The sequence below is a fragment of the Adiantum capillus-veneris genome, chromosome 17 (genome assembly GCF_014529385.1).
Source record: "Adiantum capillus-veneris isolate H3 chromosome 17, ASM1452938v2, whole genome shotgun sequence".
Classification (NCBI taxonomy): domain Eukaryota; kingdom Viridiplantae; phylum Streptophyta; class Polypodiopsida; order Polypodiales; family Pteridaceae; genus Adiantum; species Adiantum capillus-veneris.
In genome coordinates, this window is record NC_140947.1 from 108,518,419 (window position 1) to 108,538,538 (window position 20,120).

Genomic DNA, 20,120 nt, shown 5'->3' on the forward strand with positions numbered 1-20,120 from the left:
TTGCCGCTATTAGGTGCCTACTGCCCTGTACACACATCACAAGGCCTTTCCGAGGCTCCCTTGGCGATTCCCTGCACTTTAGGTGCAAAACCCTAAACCTGCAGAAAAACACAGCAGGCTGTAATTATCTATTTTGGACCGTTTCGAGCGAAGCGAGCACGCCTACGCATGTCTCAGGTGCTCCCGCACGCAATGGGACAGTTCTCCTGTAAATCGGACAAGTTTTACACGAGAAAACTCTCTGTTTTCGCATTCCTTCGTGATGGAACTGTGCGTACCTGAAGGGGATTAGCAATTAGCCAATCCGGTTCCTGTATAGAAGGCTCTTGCCTTGGCAAACGCGCATAATACTCCCAGAACTGTACATGGTCATCTGAGAAGCCCAACTAGTGGGGCATTACCATATGTGCAAAGGGGAGAGAGAGAGATGCGCGAGAGCACATCATCGCGCTACATAGAGCAAGGGAGAAGGCAAGCTTTCCATGAAAGTTGTGAGCACCTGCACCCACTACTCACACACACTGTAGCACTTCATGAGCTGAAATCAGCCCCCCCTCTTGAAATGGGCACCCCCTCTTGCTGATGCTTCTGGCAATTGCATCAGAAGCCGCCATGTGTCCAGTTTGCCTCTTTTGAGTTAATTCTCTAGTACCCACCAACTTATATATGTCGTCAGGGGCCTAAATGACTTTGAGCTGAGCCTAGACACCCTTTTACTGCTCGGATTCCAATGCCGATTAGCCCAACCAACTCGTGGTGACCTGCCCTTCCCGACTACGGGTGAACTCTCGATCGTCGGCCATTTCACACTGGCCACGCAATGGCTGGTCATTTGCAACTTCAAAAAGAGGGTCCCAAAAATTAAACAAAAATCATCGGAAAGAAATCAACAACTCAAGCTAGCAATTGCCACGTCCTCGTGACATACCACCCTCTTAAAATCGCAAACGTCCTCGATTGCGTGCCATATATACATGCCATAGATGATCTTGTGTGGTAAGCAGCCTTTTATCATCGCATGTATCCGCAAGAAAGATTGTCAAAACATGTGTACAAATGACTTAATGAGACCTTCATACTTTTGTCAAACTGTACACTGCTATTGCATTGAATCCATGAGTACATTTGATGTGCTAGCTCTATCATTACCCCTCCATTGCAGACGTTGGGTTGGGGCATACATAGGCTGTAACCCAAAGGCCTCAAGGTGAAGCTGCAATACATTTGGTGACTCTGACAGTTCATGCTCTTCCATCCACTTTGCATCCATAGGTGGATAGTTCTTGAACTTCACCAAGTAGCATCTTTGCAACCTGTCCCTTAACTTTTACGTGTGCAAGAGGCTCTTGCCTCAGTAAACGAGCATAATTCCACATCCTGTGACGTACCACCCACGACCAAGGAAGCTCAGATTTCAAGATGATTTACCAATGCGTCGTAGAATCCAAGAATCGCCTCAGAGAATCGGTGAGGAGCGTGTCACCTGGCAGACCCACATCACTCTCGCAGAAGATCTAGTGGCCAATCTACCACCGTGAGACCTCTCCCTATCCCATCTTGGTTCATACTTACAAACCCTAAAAACGCAACAGAAAATCGGTCCTAGTTTGACCACTTTTTGGCAGGGCGAACATGGGAATTTCCTGTCTGTTCTGTGAAGAAGAACCCTCTTCCCTGGTGCCATCTGTCCTGTTAGCCATAGTGTAATTCCAAGTTCCTGTGCTCTGTGTCTTCACCCAAAACAACCGAGGCTCACTCTTTGAGGAAAAAGTGATTGATGTCCTGGCAACGGAACCATGAAAGCGGCCCGTGGGGCGGTAGGCTTTGGCTTTCATCCGAAATTCTTTACTTTAACTTTACGACACAAAGGAACTTCACGAATAAGCCTGTGATGACTGGAATTCAACACCTCAAGACAAACCACGGCCTAGCAGCTAGAGCGCCACCTAGCAGACAACGACACCCTGTTGGCCCCAAAGACTGGCGCCCCTTTCGATATTTCTTTATTCTTATTACACTTGAGAAAAACCTGTAAACATCCACAAGATGTCCCACTTTTATCGGGCCGAAATCCCTCTACTCCAACCCGATCTCCGCAACATAACCACAATAGAAGTCTCCACGCACAAAATCCCAAGCAAACATAGATTTTCCACGCAATTTAGAGCTCTTTGCAAAACCTGGCGAGAAATTGCAGCTCGCTGAATTCTCTGTTTTGCGCTCCGATCCGCGTGCAAATCACTTTTCTGGGTAGCCCTCGACCTGTCGCATCTGTAGGGTCACTCGCCCCTTGAATTAGACGAGATTCCTCATGGGAAATCTCTCTAAATTGACCTGTACAAGCACCCAATGCTTTCCTAAGGCTCCCCTAACAAATAAACGATCCGAACCCTTGCACCTAGCCCTCACTAAGCTGTCCAAACCTGTCCATGGCTATAATTGCAAGTTTTTGACCCAATTTTGCCAGCATAAAGACGCAAATATCTCTGTAGGTCAAAAGTACACGTCAAGGACACTTTCCCTTGCGGTATGGAAGCTTTCCAGTGAGCTGCGGGTCAATTTCAGTGTACTGTAATTTTCTGTTTTGCCACTGTTAGGTGCCTACTGCCCTGTACACGAATCACAAGGCCTTTCCGAGGCTCCATTGGCAATTCCCTGGAGTTTAGGTGCGAAACCCTAAACCTGCAAAATAACACAGCAGGCTGTAATTCTCTGTTTTGGACCGTTTCGAGCAGAGCGAGCACGCCGACGCATGTCTCAGGTGCTCCCGCACGCAATGGGACAGTTCCCCTGTACATCGGACGAGTTTTTACGTGAGAAAACTCTCCGTTTTTGCATTCCTTTGCGATGGAACTGTGCGTACCTGAAGGAGATTAGCAATTAGCTAATCCAGTTCCTGTACAGAAGGCTCTTGCCTTGGCAAACGCGCATAAAACCCCTAGAACTGTACATGGTCATCTGAGAAGCCTAACTAGTGGGGCATTACCATATGTGCAAAGGGGGGAGAGAGAGAGATGCACGAGAACAAATCATCGCACTACATAGAGCAAGGGAGAAGGCAAGCTTTCCATTAAAGTTGTGAGCACCTGCACCCACTACTCACACACACTGTATCACTTGACGGCCTGAAATCAGGCCCCCCTCTTGAAATAGGCGCCCCCTCTTGTTGATGCTTCTGGCAATTGCATCAGGAGCCACCATGTGTCCAGTTTGCCTCTCTTGAGTTAATTCTCTAGTACCCACCAATTTATAAATGTCACGAGGGGCCTAAATGACTTTGAATTGAGCCTAGACACCCTTTTCCGGCTCGGATTCCAGTGCCGATTAGCCCAACCAACTCGTGGTAACCTGCCCTTCCCTACGGGTGAAACTCTTGGCCGTTGGCCATTTCACACTGGCCATGCAATGTCCGATCATTTGCAACTTCAAAAAGAGGGTCCCAAAAATTTTAAAAAAATCATCGGAAAGAAACAAACAACTCAAGTTACCAATTGCCACGTCCTCGTGACAAGTGCCACATCAGCAGCTCACACAGTTTCTGTGATTTTAGGGTTTTAGACTCCCCCCTGGTGGGTCCAAAGTTGCATAGGGTTAGGGTTTTTAATACCTAACCCCATGGAAATCTTGCCACGTCACAAACTTGTGGCATACCCCCCTCTTGAAAGAAGAGTAATCACCCTTGATTACGCCTGCAAAACAGACAAACGACAAAAACTAGCCTGGTAGACAAGGACTCTATGTACCCATGCACTAGACGACACACATTCAACACTTGCACAAAGATGACAAGCACTGAACAGTCACATCACATTCACAACCTTATCCCTGTCAAGATCTTAGATGAGAATCATGACCATTGTAACTTATTTGGCAATCACATCTAGACCGCGTTGATCTTTTCACGAATGTCTTGATCTACTAAATCTTGTTACTACCACATTCACATCACCCGTTAAGTGAAATATATAAAATGTTGCAATCATTTCATCTTTTCAACATGTACTCAACATGAAAGAACACATGTAACAAGTTCATTTAGGAATTCCCATTTCAATGTACATAACTCCTTTAATAGAATATTGTCAGCCATCCAATATTCCTAAAATCTCATGGAGAAATTAGTGACTTTATTACATTCTAGGCAACATGTGACAAGGGAGTGGAGTGGCTCCCAAATGCCTCAAGGTACAGCTCTAGCAACTGAGGAGAATCTGATAAGTCCTCCTCGTCCATCCACTTTGCATCAAGTGCCAAATGGTTCCTGAACTTGACGATTGGCCAACCACCTTAACCTTCACTTTCCTTTCCTTGTGCACTAGATCTGCTCTCGAACGAGAATCTCTTCCATTTGTTCCACTTCTCGCTGCTTCTCTGGCTCCCTGTCCTCTGACACTTCACCTTTGAAAGGTCTCAATAAACTCACATTAAATGCATTGTGAATATTCCAAGTATCGCAACTTTAGTCGAAAGGATACATCATGGATCTTTTCTTGTTTTTAAAAGGGTACATAGTATCCCATATTAAGTTTTGGAAAAAGCCTCTCCTTACCCTTCCTCTTTCGTACACGTGCTTTCTCAAACCGAAAAAGCACCCAATCATTCTCCTTCAATTGCAAGTCGCATCAATGCTTATCGGCTGCCTTCTTATGCCATGCTTGAGACTTCTACAAAGACTCTTTTACCTTGGCAAAAGCAGTGTCTACATCCCGTGTATTGATCCGTTATCTTGTCCCTTGGTGCCCAAAATCGGTGGTACCTTTCTAGCACCCTCAATAATCTCAAATGGTGCCTTTCCGTACGTGTGAACACGGTTGTTTTAAGCAAACTCCACCAGAGGCAAATGCTTCTCCCACTGAGTCTTGAGATCAGAGATACAAGATTTCAACAAGTCCAAAACCACGGACTTGGCTATCTCCGATCGCCCATCTAGTTGTGTATGTAACGACAATGGAGTGCCTATATTCTCCCACACTGCTCTCCAAAAACAAACTTGTGAATATGGGGTCTCTATCTAACACTAAAGATGTAGGCATGCCATGCAATCTAAAAAACTCTGAGACAAACAAGTTGGCCAAGGATCAACTCTAACTGTCTTCTTTATTGGTATGAAGTGAGCCTACTTGTCGAATCTGTCAATGTGGAGTCTTTGAAAGATTGAAGATGAAATTCATTGCTCGATCAGGAATAGGTAAAGGCTATAGGAGTCCTATTGATTTGTGCTTGTCAAACTTTTCCTTTTGACAAACCAAACAAGTATGCACAAATTCATCCACATCCTTCTTGAGCTGAGGCAAGTAGAAATACTTTTCTACTCCTTTCGACGTACTCTCAATGCCTCTATGCCCAACAAAAAGGAGAATTATGGCACTCCATCAACACCTTTTTCCTCGAATTATGTGTCACACATAACATGGTTTTCCGCATCAAATAACCTTCCTTGATAATATAGCCTACAATTGTCTCCACACTCTGTATCCGGTCAAAGATGTCTACAAATTGGGATCTATTATAGGCTTAACACTAGGTTTGTGTTTGAGCCACTTAAGTGGCTTGAGCCACAATAGTGGCTTGGCACCTCATTCTATAAAATTGGCTCTAAGATTGTCTATGTTTCAAGAAACTGTGATCATAGGATATCATTGAGGTCCTATGACATGGAAAAAAATTCTCGTACCATTTATCCCAAAAAAGTGTAAAATAAAAATATTAATTTTCAAAAAAAAAAGTAAGAAGCCACAAAAATGGCTTTTAAATTCAACAACATATTGAGTGAATTTTATTCAATTATACCCAAAAGATGGCTCTTAAAAAATAACAATTTTACATAGAAATTATTTATTTCTATTTTTTTTCAACTCCCTACATGCCTTGAAAACAAATCCGTAAAAGGTTTTGATAAGGTTTTTCGTGGTCCATGAGAACAAGAATTTACAAAAAGGTTGCTTATAGCCGCAAAAGCAGCAATAAATAGCAACACACAAACAAAAACTACCAAATCACTAAACTTGGAGAGAGAGAAATGAAATGAAATGAAATGTTATGTTAACGTCTTCAAAAGGCCAAAGTGACCTATGAGACCAGAAAGTTACAATAATGTGGTGGATCTGATACGAAGTCAAAGTAACAAAAGTAACAAAATGACAAAATCAAGATACTTTACTGTGGAATCCTAAACTGCTAGGTGTGAACTAAGCAGCTAGCTGGGATAGCTAAATCACAAGAGAGATCACAAGAGATCCAGCATCGGTCGCTGGCCGGTCTCATCAATCTCCTCCATGGTGAGTAGTTTGACCGGGCGTCGTGCATGTCCAACCAAAAATGATCCGGATCCTCCGATGCAGCCTCCGTCGATGTTGTGTAGTCCTCCGTAGTCGTGGGCGTTTGGATCTCCCCATCTTGGTCGCTCGATCGATCAGTGTGCCTCTGGTGTAAGGCGACAAACTCTGTTGTGGTGGTAGCTCCTCCGGGTGTCGAGTGTCTACTCTAAAGAAGTCTATGATCTGTCTCTGAAACTGCCTAGCCTGTCCTCTCGTCAGACTCTCTCTGTGTCTGCGCAGCTCGAGCAAAAACAAGCCCAGGCATCTCTGATCCTCGTACCACATGACTCTCGAGAGTGCTCCAAATCCCTCTCTGAACAAGCAGTGGAAGCGGCCTCGTATCTCGTAGTACATGGGGCAGTCGCATGTGTAGTGCAACCCTGTCTCAGGCTTCAAGTCACACATGGGGCATGTCCTAGCCTCTGCTAGTACTCCACTGTATCTCCCAATCTCGATCCGCAGTTGATGTGAACATATATGTGCGTATTTGGCCAATCGCGCATCGTATCCCATGAGACGTGGGTGTCCATGTATCTGGGCCTCGTCACAAAACCGTCCTCATAAGCTGGAGAAGACGCTCTCTGTAGAAAGCCATCTTCATGCCCAGCTCCTGTACTGGCTGTATCCATGTCCTCTTGGTGTCTAGTTGAGTCAAGTCCTGGCAGATGAGCCTCGTGATCTCCGACTATGTAAGAGTCAGAGAGGGTGCATCCAATGAGTACTGGAAGGGGGGCAATCTGTCTATGCTGAACCCATGCGCCTGAAACCATGATGTCATCTCCCCATCCCAGCATGATGTATCTCCATACATGGCTAACTATCAAGAGGACTCAAGTGCAAGGCGGGCATATCTGTCTTTGGGAAGTTCCCACATGCGGTGTATGGAGACAGATCTGGTGAGTGCCTCAACCACGAGTGGGGAGGCAACTAGCTCTGCTCTCATAATGGCACGTAGTACTGAAGCCTTGGCTCTAATGAGCCGCGAGATCGTAGAGACTAGAGGCTTCTCCATGTCTCCCCATCCATCAGTGCGACCCGTCCTCCCATGATGATCCAATGAAGGTCCCCATATCTCAGCTCCATAGAGCAATGCAGAAGCCACCAAAGTGTCAAAGAGCCAGAGCTTCGTCCGAGGTTCCTGAAACTGAACCTGTGAACACATCCTCTCCAATCCACCTAATGTTGCATGGGCTCTGGTCAATCTAGTCTCTGCTCCTCTCCCAGGTGAAAATGTTGGTCCACTAAAAACCACTCCAAGGTAAGTGTAAGCATCTGTATACTCCACTGTCTCCTGGCCATATGTGAATGCGGGTGCTGACCTCCTGATCCACTGTGGGGTGGTATTAAATACCATGACCTTGGTTTTACCAAGGTTGATAGACAAACCACTTTCATGGGCAAACCTATGCAAAGCATCCAAGTGACGTTGCATCCCCTCTGGAGAGTCAGAGATCAACACAATATCATCACATATAACAATAGTGAAACCCATGTCCCTGCCAGCTGTGCACCTTATCACCATCTCTCTCAATGTAGTCAGAAACCTCATCCACATACATACCAAATAGAGGAGGAGAGAGCGGCCAGCCCTGCTTCACCCCAATAGTGGAGTAAACCGGTGTAGATAGACCCTCCGAGGTGCGTACATGCCCCACTACTAAGCTGTATAATGCCATGACCCCCCAAATGAGCTTTGTGGGTACTCCCATCTCCTGTAATCTGCGCATCAATGTAGCTATGGGTACTGTGTCAAATGCTTTGCGGAAGTCCACAAAGCTACAATAGATCCGTCTCCCATGTGATATGCCCTCCTCAATGATGGCTCTGAGTGTCAAGATATGGTCAAGAGTAGAGAAACCTCTCCTGAATCCTACCTGTCCGGGTATGCGTATCTTGCCCTCTCTGCCCATCTACTCAGTTGTTGCTCATGAATGGATGCGTACAATCGTGTCAATGTGTGTCCAATCATGATAGTGCCATAATTCCCAGGCTCCATAGCGTCTCCTGACTTGAAGATAGGTACAATAGTAGATAGGCTCTAAGTATCAGGCAAGCCCTCACACATGGCACGGTTAAACATACCTGCTAGAAGCTTTGCTAGTAGATCTCTGGCATGCATGAAATGCTCAGCCACTAAGCCATCATGATCATATGCTCTCCCAGTCCTCATCTTGTCAATGGCCTTCTTCACCATCTCAGCCGGTGAAAAAAGCACATGTATGTGGGCATGGATCGGGGGGGTCGGGAAGGGGCGGCTGTCCAGAATCTGTGTACAAAGATGATGCGTAATGGCCCCAGGCCTCTGTAGAGGTATGGAAGAGCCGCCATGCCTCACGTGAATCCTCACTCAGAAATAGCTGGTATAGATCTTGTTCTAGGTGAGCCAAAAATGCCCTCTTCTTCCGTCGCACTAGGCGTCGGAAGTCAATCTGTGACTGTCTGTGAGTTATGTCCCCCAAAAGCACCTCTCTCTGAAGTCTAGCTCTAGTCTCACGGCATTCCTCATACCAGTTGTTCTGGGGCATACTCCCAGAACAGCGTCTCTGCTCAAACTGGGTGTGTGGGTATGCCTCTGCTCAGACTGGGTGTATGGGTATGCCCTGGCTCCTCTGTGCACAAGCGTTTGTAGATCCCATCGATGTATATAGAGTGCGTCTCTCGTGTGAAAGTGTAGCGAGTAGGGGTTGCTGCCCGTAGCCTGTGTGCTACACTAAACTGAAAAGAGAAGGTCAACGACACAAGAAAATGATCCACAGGTCTGGGTCCAACCGTGAGATCCTGGATACTAGAGATGAGGCTCGACTATGTCATGACATAATCCACTGTGCTGGCTCCATGTCTGTGTGGAAAGCATGTAAAACCCCCTGTAGCGGGAAATCTTTGTAGGCCATTCAAGATGGCCAATCCATGTGCAGTCCCCATGTCTATTAAGTGTCGTCCATACTTAGTACATTCCCCATCCTGTGATAGTCTGGATAGGCTCGTCTCTACAACATCTAGCTCTCTCAGCATCTCCTCTGAAGTGTCATAAAATACTGTCTGATGATGGGCAGTCCTAACATTGAAGTCCCCTAGAATGATGATGTCACCATCTCTAGAGAACTCCCATATGTCATCATCCAAAATAGAAAAGGGGGACTCTCCTCTGGGTGGTGCATATACTGACGTACTCGGGGGGGGGGGGGGGGGGGGGGAAGTAGCAAATAGCGATGTAAAGATATCTGCCTGTCTCTGCTCTCAATCTCACCCACATGTACCTAGCTTGCTCATCCGTGCGGGCTATATGTATCAATGGCTGCAACTCCTCCCTGAATAACACTGCCACTCCTCCTGAGCCCCGCCCTCTGTGCTCTGAATGTGTCTCCTTTCTACAAGCTGTCTCCCATCTGTATCCACTAATGTGAGGCATAGACTGCCCAGGGGCCTGATGTGTCTCAGAGTAGAAGACGATGTCTCTTCCTGTAAAACTATCCTCAAAAGCACCCACATCAAGGCGCATAGATCCATTACAATTCCAGCTGGCAACTTTGAGTGTGGTCCCATAGGTCTCACACCGTCATGTGGAGCGCCGCTCTACAATCACCACCCGACCATCTCTGTAGAAGGCCCTCTTTCCCTTCTCCCTTGCCGCTTGAATCTCTGGCATTACCTCTCTCATATGCGCAAGCTGTGTGAGAGTGAGGTCATCTCCAAGGAATATGCCTGTTTTCTTTAGTGTAGGACACTTCTTCAACAAGTCCTTCTTTGCCACCATGGATGAAAAACGCATGATTAAAGCTCTCTCCTTTGAGGTCTCCCCATTTCCTTGTGTCTTCTTCCCTACCCTCCATGCTTTTGTATGAGTAGCCTCACTACCTCATGTGGAGAAGTTCTTTGACTTCCCCTTCCACATCATCTCGGTCTTTTAGACTGGTTACTCGTATGTGCAAAGCTCTAGTTCTCCTTCACTGCTCTTCTTCAGGAGCCCCTTTCAATATTTCTTTATTTTTGTTTTGCAAATGTACAACTCCCGAGGGTCCAACTCTCTTCTAGACTCTACATCCACATGTCCCTTGAGGAGTGGCCCTAGAGCACTTATAAACATACAAGGGATCCGCAAAAGCAGAGCCTTAAAAGCATTTTCTCTAAAAGCACACACCCAAAATCATCTCCTCTCAAAAGCCCACGCTAAAATCTACTAAATCTACCATCAGAAAACGTGAAAATCCATACAGCCTGCCACGTCATATTGTTAGCGCAATTTACAAAAATTAGCCCTGAGTTCAAGCTTTTAATATTTTTGGGTTTAGGCCCTACGGCCAGTGCTTATAAGTTCTCTCAAGTTGGTAGGGTTGGGTTTATTAAAACTCTAACCCCTCTCTTCTAATTTAATCCCCCTATTCTAATTTAGGCCCCTCGGTCACGCTTTCTAGGTTCAGCTCTTCTAGGTTCTTTAACCCCTTGTCCTTTCAGCCATTTCTTCAATTGGGCAAACCACATCACCGATCTTGTGACATTTTCCCCTCCTGAAAGAATTGTAATCACCCTCGATTACACTTTCACAAAGACATCAATCACTGATCAATCACATTTTTGTCGAGGGTCTCAGATACAAATCATGATCATTGTAATCTATTTAGCAACCACATCCGAACCGCGCTGATCTTTCATGGATGTCTTCATCTACTAAATCTTATTACCATCAGATTCCTATCCTCTCTTTTCACATTTCAAGCAAACCATGCCCATGACCATCCCCACAAGACAATACATTCACATCACATAGCACGCAATTCACAAAATCACATACTTAATTCACATTGAACACTATGTTTTAATCATTCAATCTAGCCATCTCATCCTGTCCAAAACTCTTGATGCACCTAGATCACTGTGCAACCATCTCATCCTTCCAAAACTCTTGATGCACTTACAACAATATCCAGTTATCTCATCCAGATAGAAATCTTTATGCCATAGTTATCAAGAACGGAAAACCGGAACAGGGAACGTGGAACGGCAACTGCCACAAAATGCCATTCCCTGTTAGAGGTACTCACGTTTGAAACACGGAACGGGGATTCGGAACAAGAACTTAGAATGGGAACAGGGAACAGAGACCTGAAAACGGCCATTCCCTGTTACTTTGCTTTATGCACTAGAATCTCATTCATTTCACATATCACATCCAAATCTCACTGATCTCTAACAGGTGTCTAGATGCACCAAGTTCAAATCATTCATCAGACAAAACCCTGCAGACGTTTCATCTTCTCCACATGCCTCTAATAAGACACACATGAAAGAGCACATGTCTTCAGTTCAATCAAGGAAATTTCCAATTCAATGTACATATTTTCATTAAGTCATTCCACAAAATAATGTCAGTCTCTCAGTATCCCTAAAATCTCAAGGAGAAATTAGTGACTTTATTCAAGCTAGGCAATTTGTGACAAAGAAGTAAAGTGGCTCCCCTCTTATGCAATCCGCACCACACCAAATTCAACCTGTCGATTCATCGGTAACTTTTGGCATAGACATTGCAAATAATCCAAAAGCTTGAAGGTAAAGCTCAAAACTGAAGAAAATTTGTGATGTTCTCGTCCCCAATCCACTTTACATCAAGGGCCAAAAAGTGCCCTCGACCAAATTATCCGGTGGACCTAGCTGACCTTTTTGTTCTTTTCTTGTGACCTATGACGTGTGACCTGTGACCTATTGGTAGCCCCATTGGCCTCCCTTCTGGCACCTCAATCTAAATCGTTAGAATTCTCTAATGAACCATCAGTAGATTTCTTTACTTCTTCGAAACCCTCGGATGCACTATCAGCTAATTTCCTTCTTTGTTCTGAATCCTCCAATGAACTATCATCTCGAGAGGAGAATCAACGCCTCTCGCCATCTTGAGTGAATCTCATCAAGCGAGTGACATGACAATCTATAATTGACGCTTGCACTCCGCTCTGTCGACGGATCCTGTCGGAAATTTACCAAAATCTATGTTGGTTTCTTGTGTTTCCACGCAGGGACTCATCGTTTCTCCATCTCCCCGCAAACCCAAGGTCAGAGGGATATCGTCTCTATTGGATTCTCCTCAAGAACCCATGTGTGTTGCAAAAAGGATTGGATACTCCATAGAAGATGAATCGTTCTGAGCTCTAATACCCTTGTTGCAGGCTTGAACACTCCAAACGAAAAACCAATAGCAACACACGAATAGAAACGGTAAAATCATTGAGCTTGAATAGAGAAAGAGAGGAGAGTCGACAAGGAACGGCAAAGTTCCGTCCCCAAATGCACTGGCCCCAAAGACTGGCGTCCTTATCAAAATTTAGTTAATATTGCTTCGCAAAAGTACAGCTCCCAAGGGTCCAGCTCTCTTTGAGACTCTGCGTCCAATCGCCCTCTGATAAGTTGCCCTAGGATACTTAAAATCGTACAAGGGATACCCAAAAGCAGAGCCCCAAAAGCATTTTCTGTAAAAGCACTCACACCCAAAATCACTCTCTCAAAAGCCCACGCTAAAAGCTGCTAAATTTGCAAGCGCAAAACCCGGAAAATTGTATAGCCTGCCACGTCATTGTGTCAGCTTAAATTACAGAAATCAAACCTCCTAAGTTCAAGATTTTTGATATTTTTGGCTTTAGGTCCCACAGCCACTGCTTACAAGTTCTTTCAAGTTGGTAGGGTCAAGTTTATTAAAACTCTAACCCCCCTCTTCTGGTTAGGCCCCTCGGTCATACTTTCTAGGTTCAGTTCTTCTGGGTTCTTTAACCCCTTGTTCTCTCGGCCATTTCTTCAGTTGGCACGCCACGTCACGAATCTTATGACAGGATCTATCCTACTGGTCAAGCATATCCTCACATTTTTTACGATGTATCACCGAGTGGCTGATAACTGTGAGTTCTGAGAAAACAATTTGAAAATGGAATTGAGACAAAAATGTTTGCCCATCTAGGTTCTTTAACCCCTTGTCCTCTCGGCCATTTCTTCAGTTGGCACGCCACATCGTGAATCTTGTGACAAGATCTATCGCATACTCGTCAAGCATATCCTCAAATTTTTTGCGATGTATCGTCGAGATGGCCAATACCTCTAAGTTCTGAGACAATGCGTTTGCTACCAAATTCCTCTTTCTCGTAACGTGAACAATTTGAAAATGGAACTGAGACAAAATGTTTGCTCATCTTATTTGCTTATCGAAAGCTGCTTCTAGGACAAGAAGTATCTCAAACCCTGATGATCTATAAACACTGTGGAATCTGCTCCAAGCAAGTAATGCCTCCGTTGAGTTAGAGCGTGTATTACTCCTAACAGCTCCTCGTAGATCTGTGTAACCCTCTTGGGTCTAGAAAACATTCCACTCTCGTAAGCTATGACATGGCCCTCCTACATTAAGACTCCTTCAAGATTGCTACCACAAGCATCACAGTAAACCTCAAATGGCTTCTACAAATCTGGCAATATCAAAATAAGATCATTTGTTAACTTCTCTTTGAGTGCATTAAATGTTGTAATTTCTTAAGGCCTCCAAGTGAGCAGAACACCTTTCTGAGTTAGGGTACGCAAAGGCGAAGCAATCTCTCCAAATTTTATAATGAACCACTTCTAATACGAGCACAAACCGAAAAAGCTTCAAACTTCATACACATTCTTTAGTTTCGGCCACTTCTGAATACCTTGGTCGGGTCCATCTGTACACCCTCTATTCAACCAATATGTGTATCTCTCGCAAGAAGAACTCACTCTTTGTCCGGTTGTTCATCAATTTGTGTTTCCGCAGTGTCTCCAAAATGTTTTCTAAGTTCTACTTCATTCTTGGAGAATACGATGATGTCTTCAAAAAAAGTGCCCGCAAATTGTTTGCATTGTTGAAAAATCTCGTCCATCATCTTGTTGAACGTTGCAAGAACATTTGTGAGACCTGTAGGCATTACCAAATACTCATACAATCCGAAAGATGTCCTGAACGCAGTCTTGTATACATCTCCAAGAGCAATTCTCATCTGATGATAACCACTTTTCAAATCGATTCTGCTAAAACACAAAGAAGCATGTAGTCTTTCAAGTATATTATCGATTCTAGGTATTGGAAAATTGTTCTTGATGGTGATTTTGTTGAGAGCTCTATAATCAATACACGTTCTCCAGGACCCATCTCCCTTCAAAACTAGAAGACAAAAGGAGATGTACTAGGTTGAATTAACCCTTTCCAAGAAGTGCTTTTACTTGGTTCATTTATTTCCTCATTTTGGGCTTTGCTCACTTTGTAAGGTGGCTGAGTCAGTGGCATACTGCCAAGTATCAAATCAATCATATGATCTTTAGGTCTGTAAAGAGGCAGCTCTCCAGGAAAACCCTCAAAGAAACAATCAGCTTGAGCTTGCAAAAAATTCTTGACATTCTTGTTCTAACTCTCTCAAATTTGACTTGTTATGCTCTTCCAAATCAAACAAAAAGACTGGATTTCGATAATTTAAAAATGATCGAAGCCAATACAGAAGGGACAGATTCGCCCTTTAATTTTCCATCTAAGATGATTTCTTTGTCTTTCTCATTCTTCAATATTGCCTTCCTTACGAGTAATCAACCACGACACGATTCTTGTGGAACCAAGGTACCCCTAAAAGTACAACACACCCCTTCAACTGGCATGATATACAAGTCCTCGTGCCCTAGATACCCCTGGCAAAGCAATAGCAGTTTGTCAATGACAAGTGTAATGGTGACATCAGCCCCGGTGCTGCTAAAACCGAATTTCATTTGTGGTCCCATTTCTTCAAGCGTGATCCCACGTCGAGCTGCCAATTCTAGTGAGATGAAGTTGGCCTTGGCTCCTCCATCCAAGAATATCAAGACTTCCTAATCTCTTGTACTTTGCCTCACGTTCTGCAGAGCTCAATACTCTCATCCTTCTGCTTTAAGGTCGCCCCCAAAAAATCTGGAACCAATCCTGCCGTTGTCTTCTTCCCTTTCTTTGCCCGCTCGTCTACCGATTTCGAAGTCTCTGGTTTTTCCTCAGCTTGCTCCTTAGGTTCTTTACTAGGACACTTTGCAAGAATGTGCCCTTGTTCCCCACAACCATAGTACTTTGCACGCTGCTCTACTGTCTATTTTGGGCCGATGGGTTTCTTCTATTGTTCCTTGCCCTTCTTCTTTTTCTTGTCGAAAGACTCTTTCCCCGTGGAAGTGGTCACTAGATTGTCCGAGGGATAAGTCAAGAAGCCATAATGCATAGAAAAATTGTCCTTGGCGTGTTCCATGAGCTTCTGAATGCTATGAGATTTTTGCTTTAAGCAGTACCGCCTGATCTCTTTCGACAGACCACAACAAAACCGCTCCATCTACTCCAAAAAGAAAATCTTTCGAAAAGAAGCTACTGGCAAATATGTATCCCAAAACCTCTCGCAATAAGTAGCCAAAGTATCTTTCTTTGTCATCCTCATATGATTCCAAGCTGTGATAAGTCTTGTTTGTACTCCTCAACAACCATGCCAACGTGAATAGTCTTTTGAACTTTACCCATATCTTCAAAGCTGCTAGAATGCATTATGCGCTGCTTAGACCTCTTTTTGGGTTTTCTTTTCTTAGTCTTTCTCGCTTATTCCGTCTCTTCCCTCCTCGCTAGAGTTAGAAGAAGAGAAACTCTCTGAACTTTCAAAAGATGAAAATGAAGACAACGAATAGGAGTCATCCTCGAAGCGAACATGCTTCTTGGATCCACTAGCCTCCTCAAAAGTTGATTTTACTGTGTTTTTAGGGTTTTACGCCCCTCAGCCGGTGAGTCCAAAGTTGCACAAGGTTAGGGTTTTTAATCCCTAACCCCCAAGAAGTCTTGCCACGCCACAAACTTGTGACAATTATTCTCATGTCCTCTATGTGTAAGGTATTGCCTCAATTGATCAGTGCACGTTTACAGCCTTTCTTGCCAGCTCTCATCCATGCATCTCACACTGGTTTTGTTCAGGAAAGATGCATCTTGGACAACATCTTTTATAAGGCTAATGTATGGACGAGACAGTCAGGACAGCCAGTGGCTATTACGCTTCTCGACTTCCAGAAGGCATATGATCGGGTAGACTAGGCATATGACCAGGTGGACTAGGGTTTCTTAAAGGGCACTATGCAGAGGATGGGTTTCCAGAGCAGTGGACTGCATGAGTTGCCTCTCTATACAGCTCTGCTTCTAGTGTTGTCATTTTCTGAGATCATATTGGACATTGTTTTCCTCTCCCACATTTTACGTCCCCGCTTGTTCATTTTTTTTCTTATTGTTTGTTGAGGCTGTGTCCCTTTACTTGGGAGGCCGGACTCCTCAATTATGAGATCTCTGTATGCAGGTGATACTCTATTGTTTACTAACTATGCTCTGCATATCCTCGACACTTGGGAGCATCTCTGTATGCAGATGATACTCAATTGTTTACTAACTATGCTCTGCATATCCTCGACACTTTACAAGCAGCTCCCACTACCTTTTAGTTGGCCAATGGTGCTCTTGGCCGTTGATGCTATCATCAAAGGGCACTAGTCCGTTGGTATTTTTGTGGAAATTGAGGAGTGTCAGTGGGAAATGTGGGATCATTTCACTTGGTTGGCAGAGGCAAGACTTGCAGATAATCCTGGTTTTCATGTTGGTATTAATGTATCGCCCAGGAGAGATTCCTTGAACAGAACTCCGTCCCTCCATTGTCAGCTTCAAGTGTGATTGTTCAGTTCTAGTATAGTATTGCTCCCAGTTTGTAATCAAGGAGATCATTTATTGGCAAGTGATTACAATGGTATTAAAGAACTTTTCCCTTATTCTCACGAGAGGAACAATCACCTATGATGCAGGCTAACCCTAATCAGACTTCGGCAGAGGAACTCAATGGAAGTTCTCAGATCTGCTTTCAAGTCTCCAGAACAACTCAATTTGATCGAATTATTTGGTGGATTTGGTGCGCGAACTTCAAACAGATATCACTTCTGAACGGTATGCACCCTATGTTGAAGGCATGGATTTTCAAAGTCTAGATTGGTCGCAATGAGAGCTCACTTAATCCACATTTTCCAAGTATCCCCCGTAATGTGTTTGACACTGCACTGTAGAGGCCCTCGCATGCCAATGAACATCAGCCACACAAAATAGTAGAGAAGGGCCTTCATGAGGTACTAATACATCAACCAGATTGACATGGTGGCGTTCGGAAATTTCCTCATTGCGTAAAAGTGTTTGGTAGTTGGAATCCTTAGCGAAGGACATGTTGAAATCAGTTTTATTAGTGAAGTATGCATGACCCTGTCTACCCAACACTCAATTACAGCCTTTGCAAGGCACTGTTTCGCTTTAGCTGCATAAAGAGAGGCCAACACATGCAATATTGCCTTGTTCAGGCTTCCAAGATGAAGTAGTCTATGGTCAAAACTTGCCCAAGAAACTAAACAAAAATGACATGCTATTAAGTAAGTGGTCTGAAACAAACCTTCAATGTAAAGGGGAAACAATTCATCTAGCATTGGTGCTGGCAGCTTGAACCTCTTGTATTTGCTATTATCAACCTTTTGCAGCATTTCCTTGAAGTGTCTGACCTGTGGAAAACTAGCCACCCTCAAAAAAATGGCTGCAAATTAATGAGAACCATTAGACAACTAAGCTATGGTATTGCTTCATATACTGCTCATTTAAACACACCTCCTCTCTGCGAAGTAAAGTATAAGAAGACCCTGCCTTCCCAGCACGAGCAGTACGACCAACACGATGAACATAGGTCTTGGCATAGACTGGGACATCATAATTGATAACGTTCATCACACCTTCTACATCCATCCCACGGGTCATGGCATCAGAGGCCACAAGCACTTCCACATCTCCTCTTCTGAAAGCGGCTAAAGCCTTGCTGCAGCGCGCAGACACATATTAACTAAGCACAATTCGGATCTACAGACAAAACATTTTGTTTGGCCCAGCCCATGCAAATTTCTGACTGGACCCATTTGGCTTGATAGAAGAAATATCTTATGAAAAGGTATCCACAGAAGGCAAGCCAAAAATTAAAACATAACAAACAAGGTTGGGATTATTTTCTCTGCTCATTTTTGCCTTGTTTTTTAAGCTGGTGCACAGTTTTTTTCCTTTAAACGAACAACAAAACTAATCATATGAGAATTGATGGCAGCACTTGGTCACAGGCTCTTCTAACAGCATCATAGTAGTCGGCATGTAACTGTGGTGCTTGTGCACTCACCTCCTGTTTTGTTGGTGCTGTAGACTAGAATACTCAACAGATTTTATCCGAGTCCCAAAACACTGGAGTAGCAGATAGAGTCTGTGGGTTGAAGTAACTGATGCTGTAAAGACAATGGTCTTCTCGCCCTTGAGCATCTGGAGAAGTGCAATCAAATGCAATGGTTTCTTATCAGCATCAGTGACCTGCAGAGACAAAGAACGGAGGAAAGAATGAATTCAAATGGGAGTATAGTCTTCCAAATAAAGAGTGTGCTCTTTGAAAAACAAGAATTGCCTTCATTTGAAATGTCAAAAAACATTCATTTTGTGGGTTCTGAGTAGCTATCATCTCTCCGAACCGAAGTGTTTCACTCCAAAACACAGTTTTTGGTACAAAACATTTCACACCATAGGAAAGATTAAACAAAATGTCAAAGTGAAAGTGAAACATGATATATAGAAATCAAGAGAGATTTATTGCCCAAAACAGCTCAATTTTGTGAGTTGTAGAGAAAAACCAAAGGACGGTTTAGCCCATCTTTCATATGGGCCAATTTAGCTCCACCTGAGTCTTGTTTTGAGGTTTCTAGGTTTCACTCCTGCAAAAACACCCTCATGGTGACCATGGTTGAGATTACTAGATTAGAGACTGCACGATTGGTCTAATCTATACCTATGAACATTTTTGTGCGTCCTAGAGATCTTTGAAGCAAATGCAAACTCGATTGTGGATACAAAAACAAACCTCTCTTGCCCCCTCCCCCTTCCCCCTTTTTTCTCTCCCCCTTTTCCGGGGCAGATGTTAAGACTATCGGTGATGATAAGTCTAATCAATAAGTTTCCTGACTTTCTTCAGATATATATCCCCATGTAGGGTTTCTATACAGGAAATTGCAGTTAAACGTAAAGGGGGCTGGCTGGGCGACTGAAAATTTGTTTTATTAAAGTGATAGTAGCACCATTTATCTTAGTTTCAATACGACTTCTGGGATTTTAACTGCTGAAGAGTGACCATTCCTATGACTTTATTATTCTGATTCCGAGGAGAATTTGTGAGATCTTAAGACTAATAATACATTTTGGGTTATTTGTGAACTTTTTTTGCACAGTAATAGAGCGGAGTTCTAGCTGCATGCAATCTTTGCAAGCGTTTTTTATATTTTAGAGACTGTACAGAGATTTGATTAAAACATGGGATCATTGTGGGCAAGGTAAATACTTGCTCCCTGGTAGTCCAAGAGGGTCACTAGGCAGCCCTGATTTGTTCCCCTTAAAATTCCCTTGAAGAAAGAGTCTTACATCCTTTGAGACTGCCATCGAGTCAGGTTTGATTTCTCTCTCCTAGTGGCTAAATGCTTGAGGCCTTTTAGCTGTCTTCCTTTGATTTCCCATGCCCCAAAAGGGCTACTTGTTTAGCAGCTCAGGTGCTGCAACAATAAGGGTGCCCCGCCCGGCCCCAAAAAAGAGCAAATCTGTCTAATCTCTCCAACAACCGTCCCAACTATCTCCAAAAACCCCATGAAAACTGTGGAGTACGAGTTGTCAGATGCAACGGAATTGGAATGGTGACAAGATCTAGACTTTACACTCCAACACTTCTTTCCTTGCTTGAATGC

General features: G+C 44.0%; 1 protein-coding gene across 2 annotated transcripts in view; it reads right to left on the reverse strand.

The window, feature by feature from the left end:
- RH1 (RNA helicase 1) overlaps positions 1 to 20,120 on the reverse strand; it is a 112,611-nt gene that overhangs the window by 14,986 nt on the left and 77,505 nt on the right. The window contains exons 6-8 of one of the 2 annotated variants that reach the window (XM_086487286.1): positions 18,524 to 18,708; positions 17,971 to 18,175; positions 17,762 to 17,867 (exon numbers count right to left, since the gene is read on the reverse strand). In XM_086487286.1, the coding sequence (XP_086343412.1) occupies positions 17,762 to 17,867; positions 17,971 to 18,175; positions 18,524 to 18,708 (496 nt within the window). Of the gene's footprint in view, positions 1 to 17,761; positions 17,900 to 17,970; positions 18,176 to 18,523; positions 18,709 to 20,120 lie in introns of those variants that run through there. The other variant, XM_086487287.1, reaches the window with a different exon arrangement.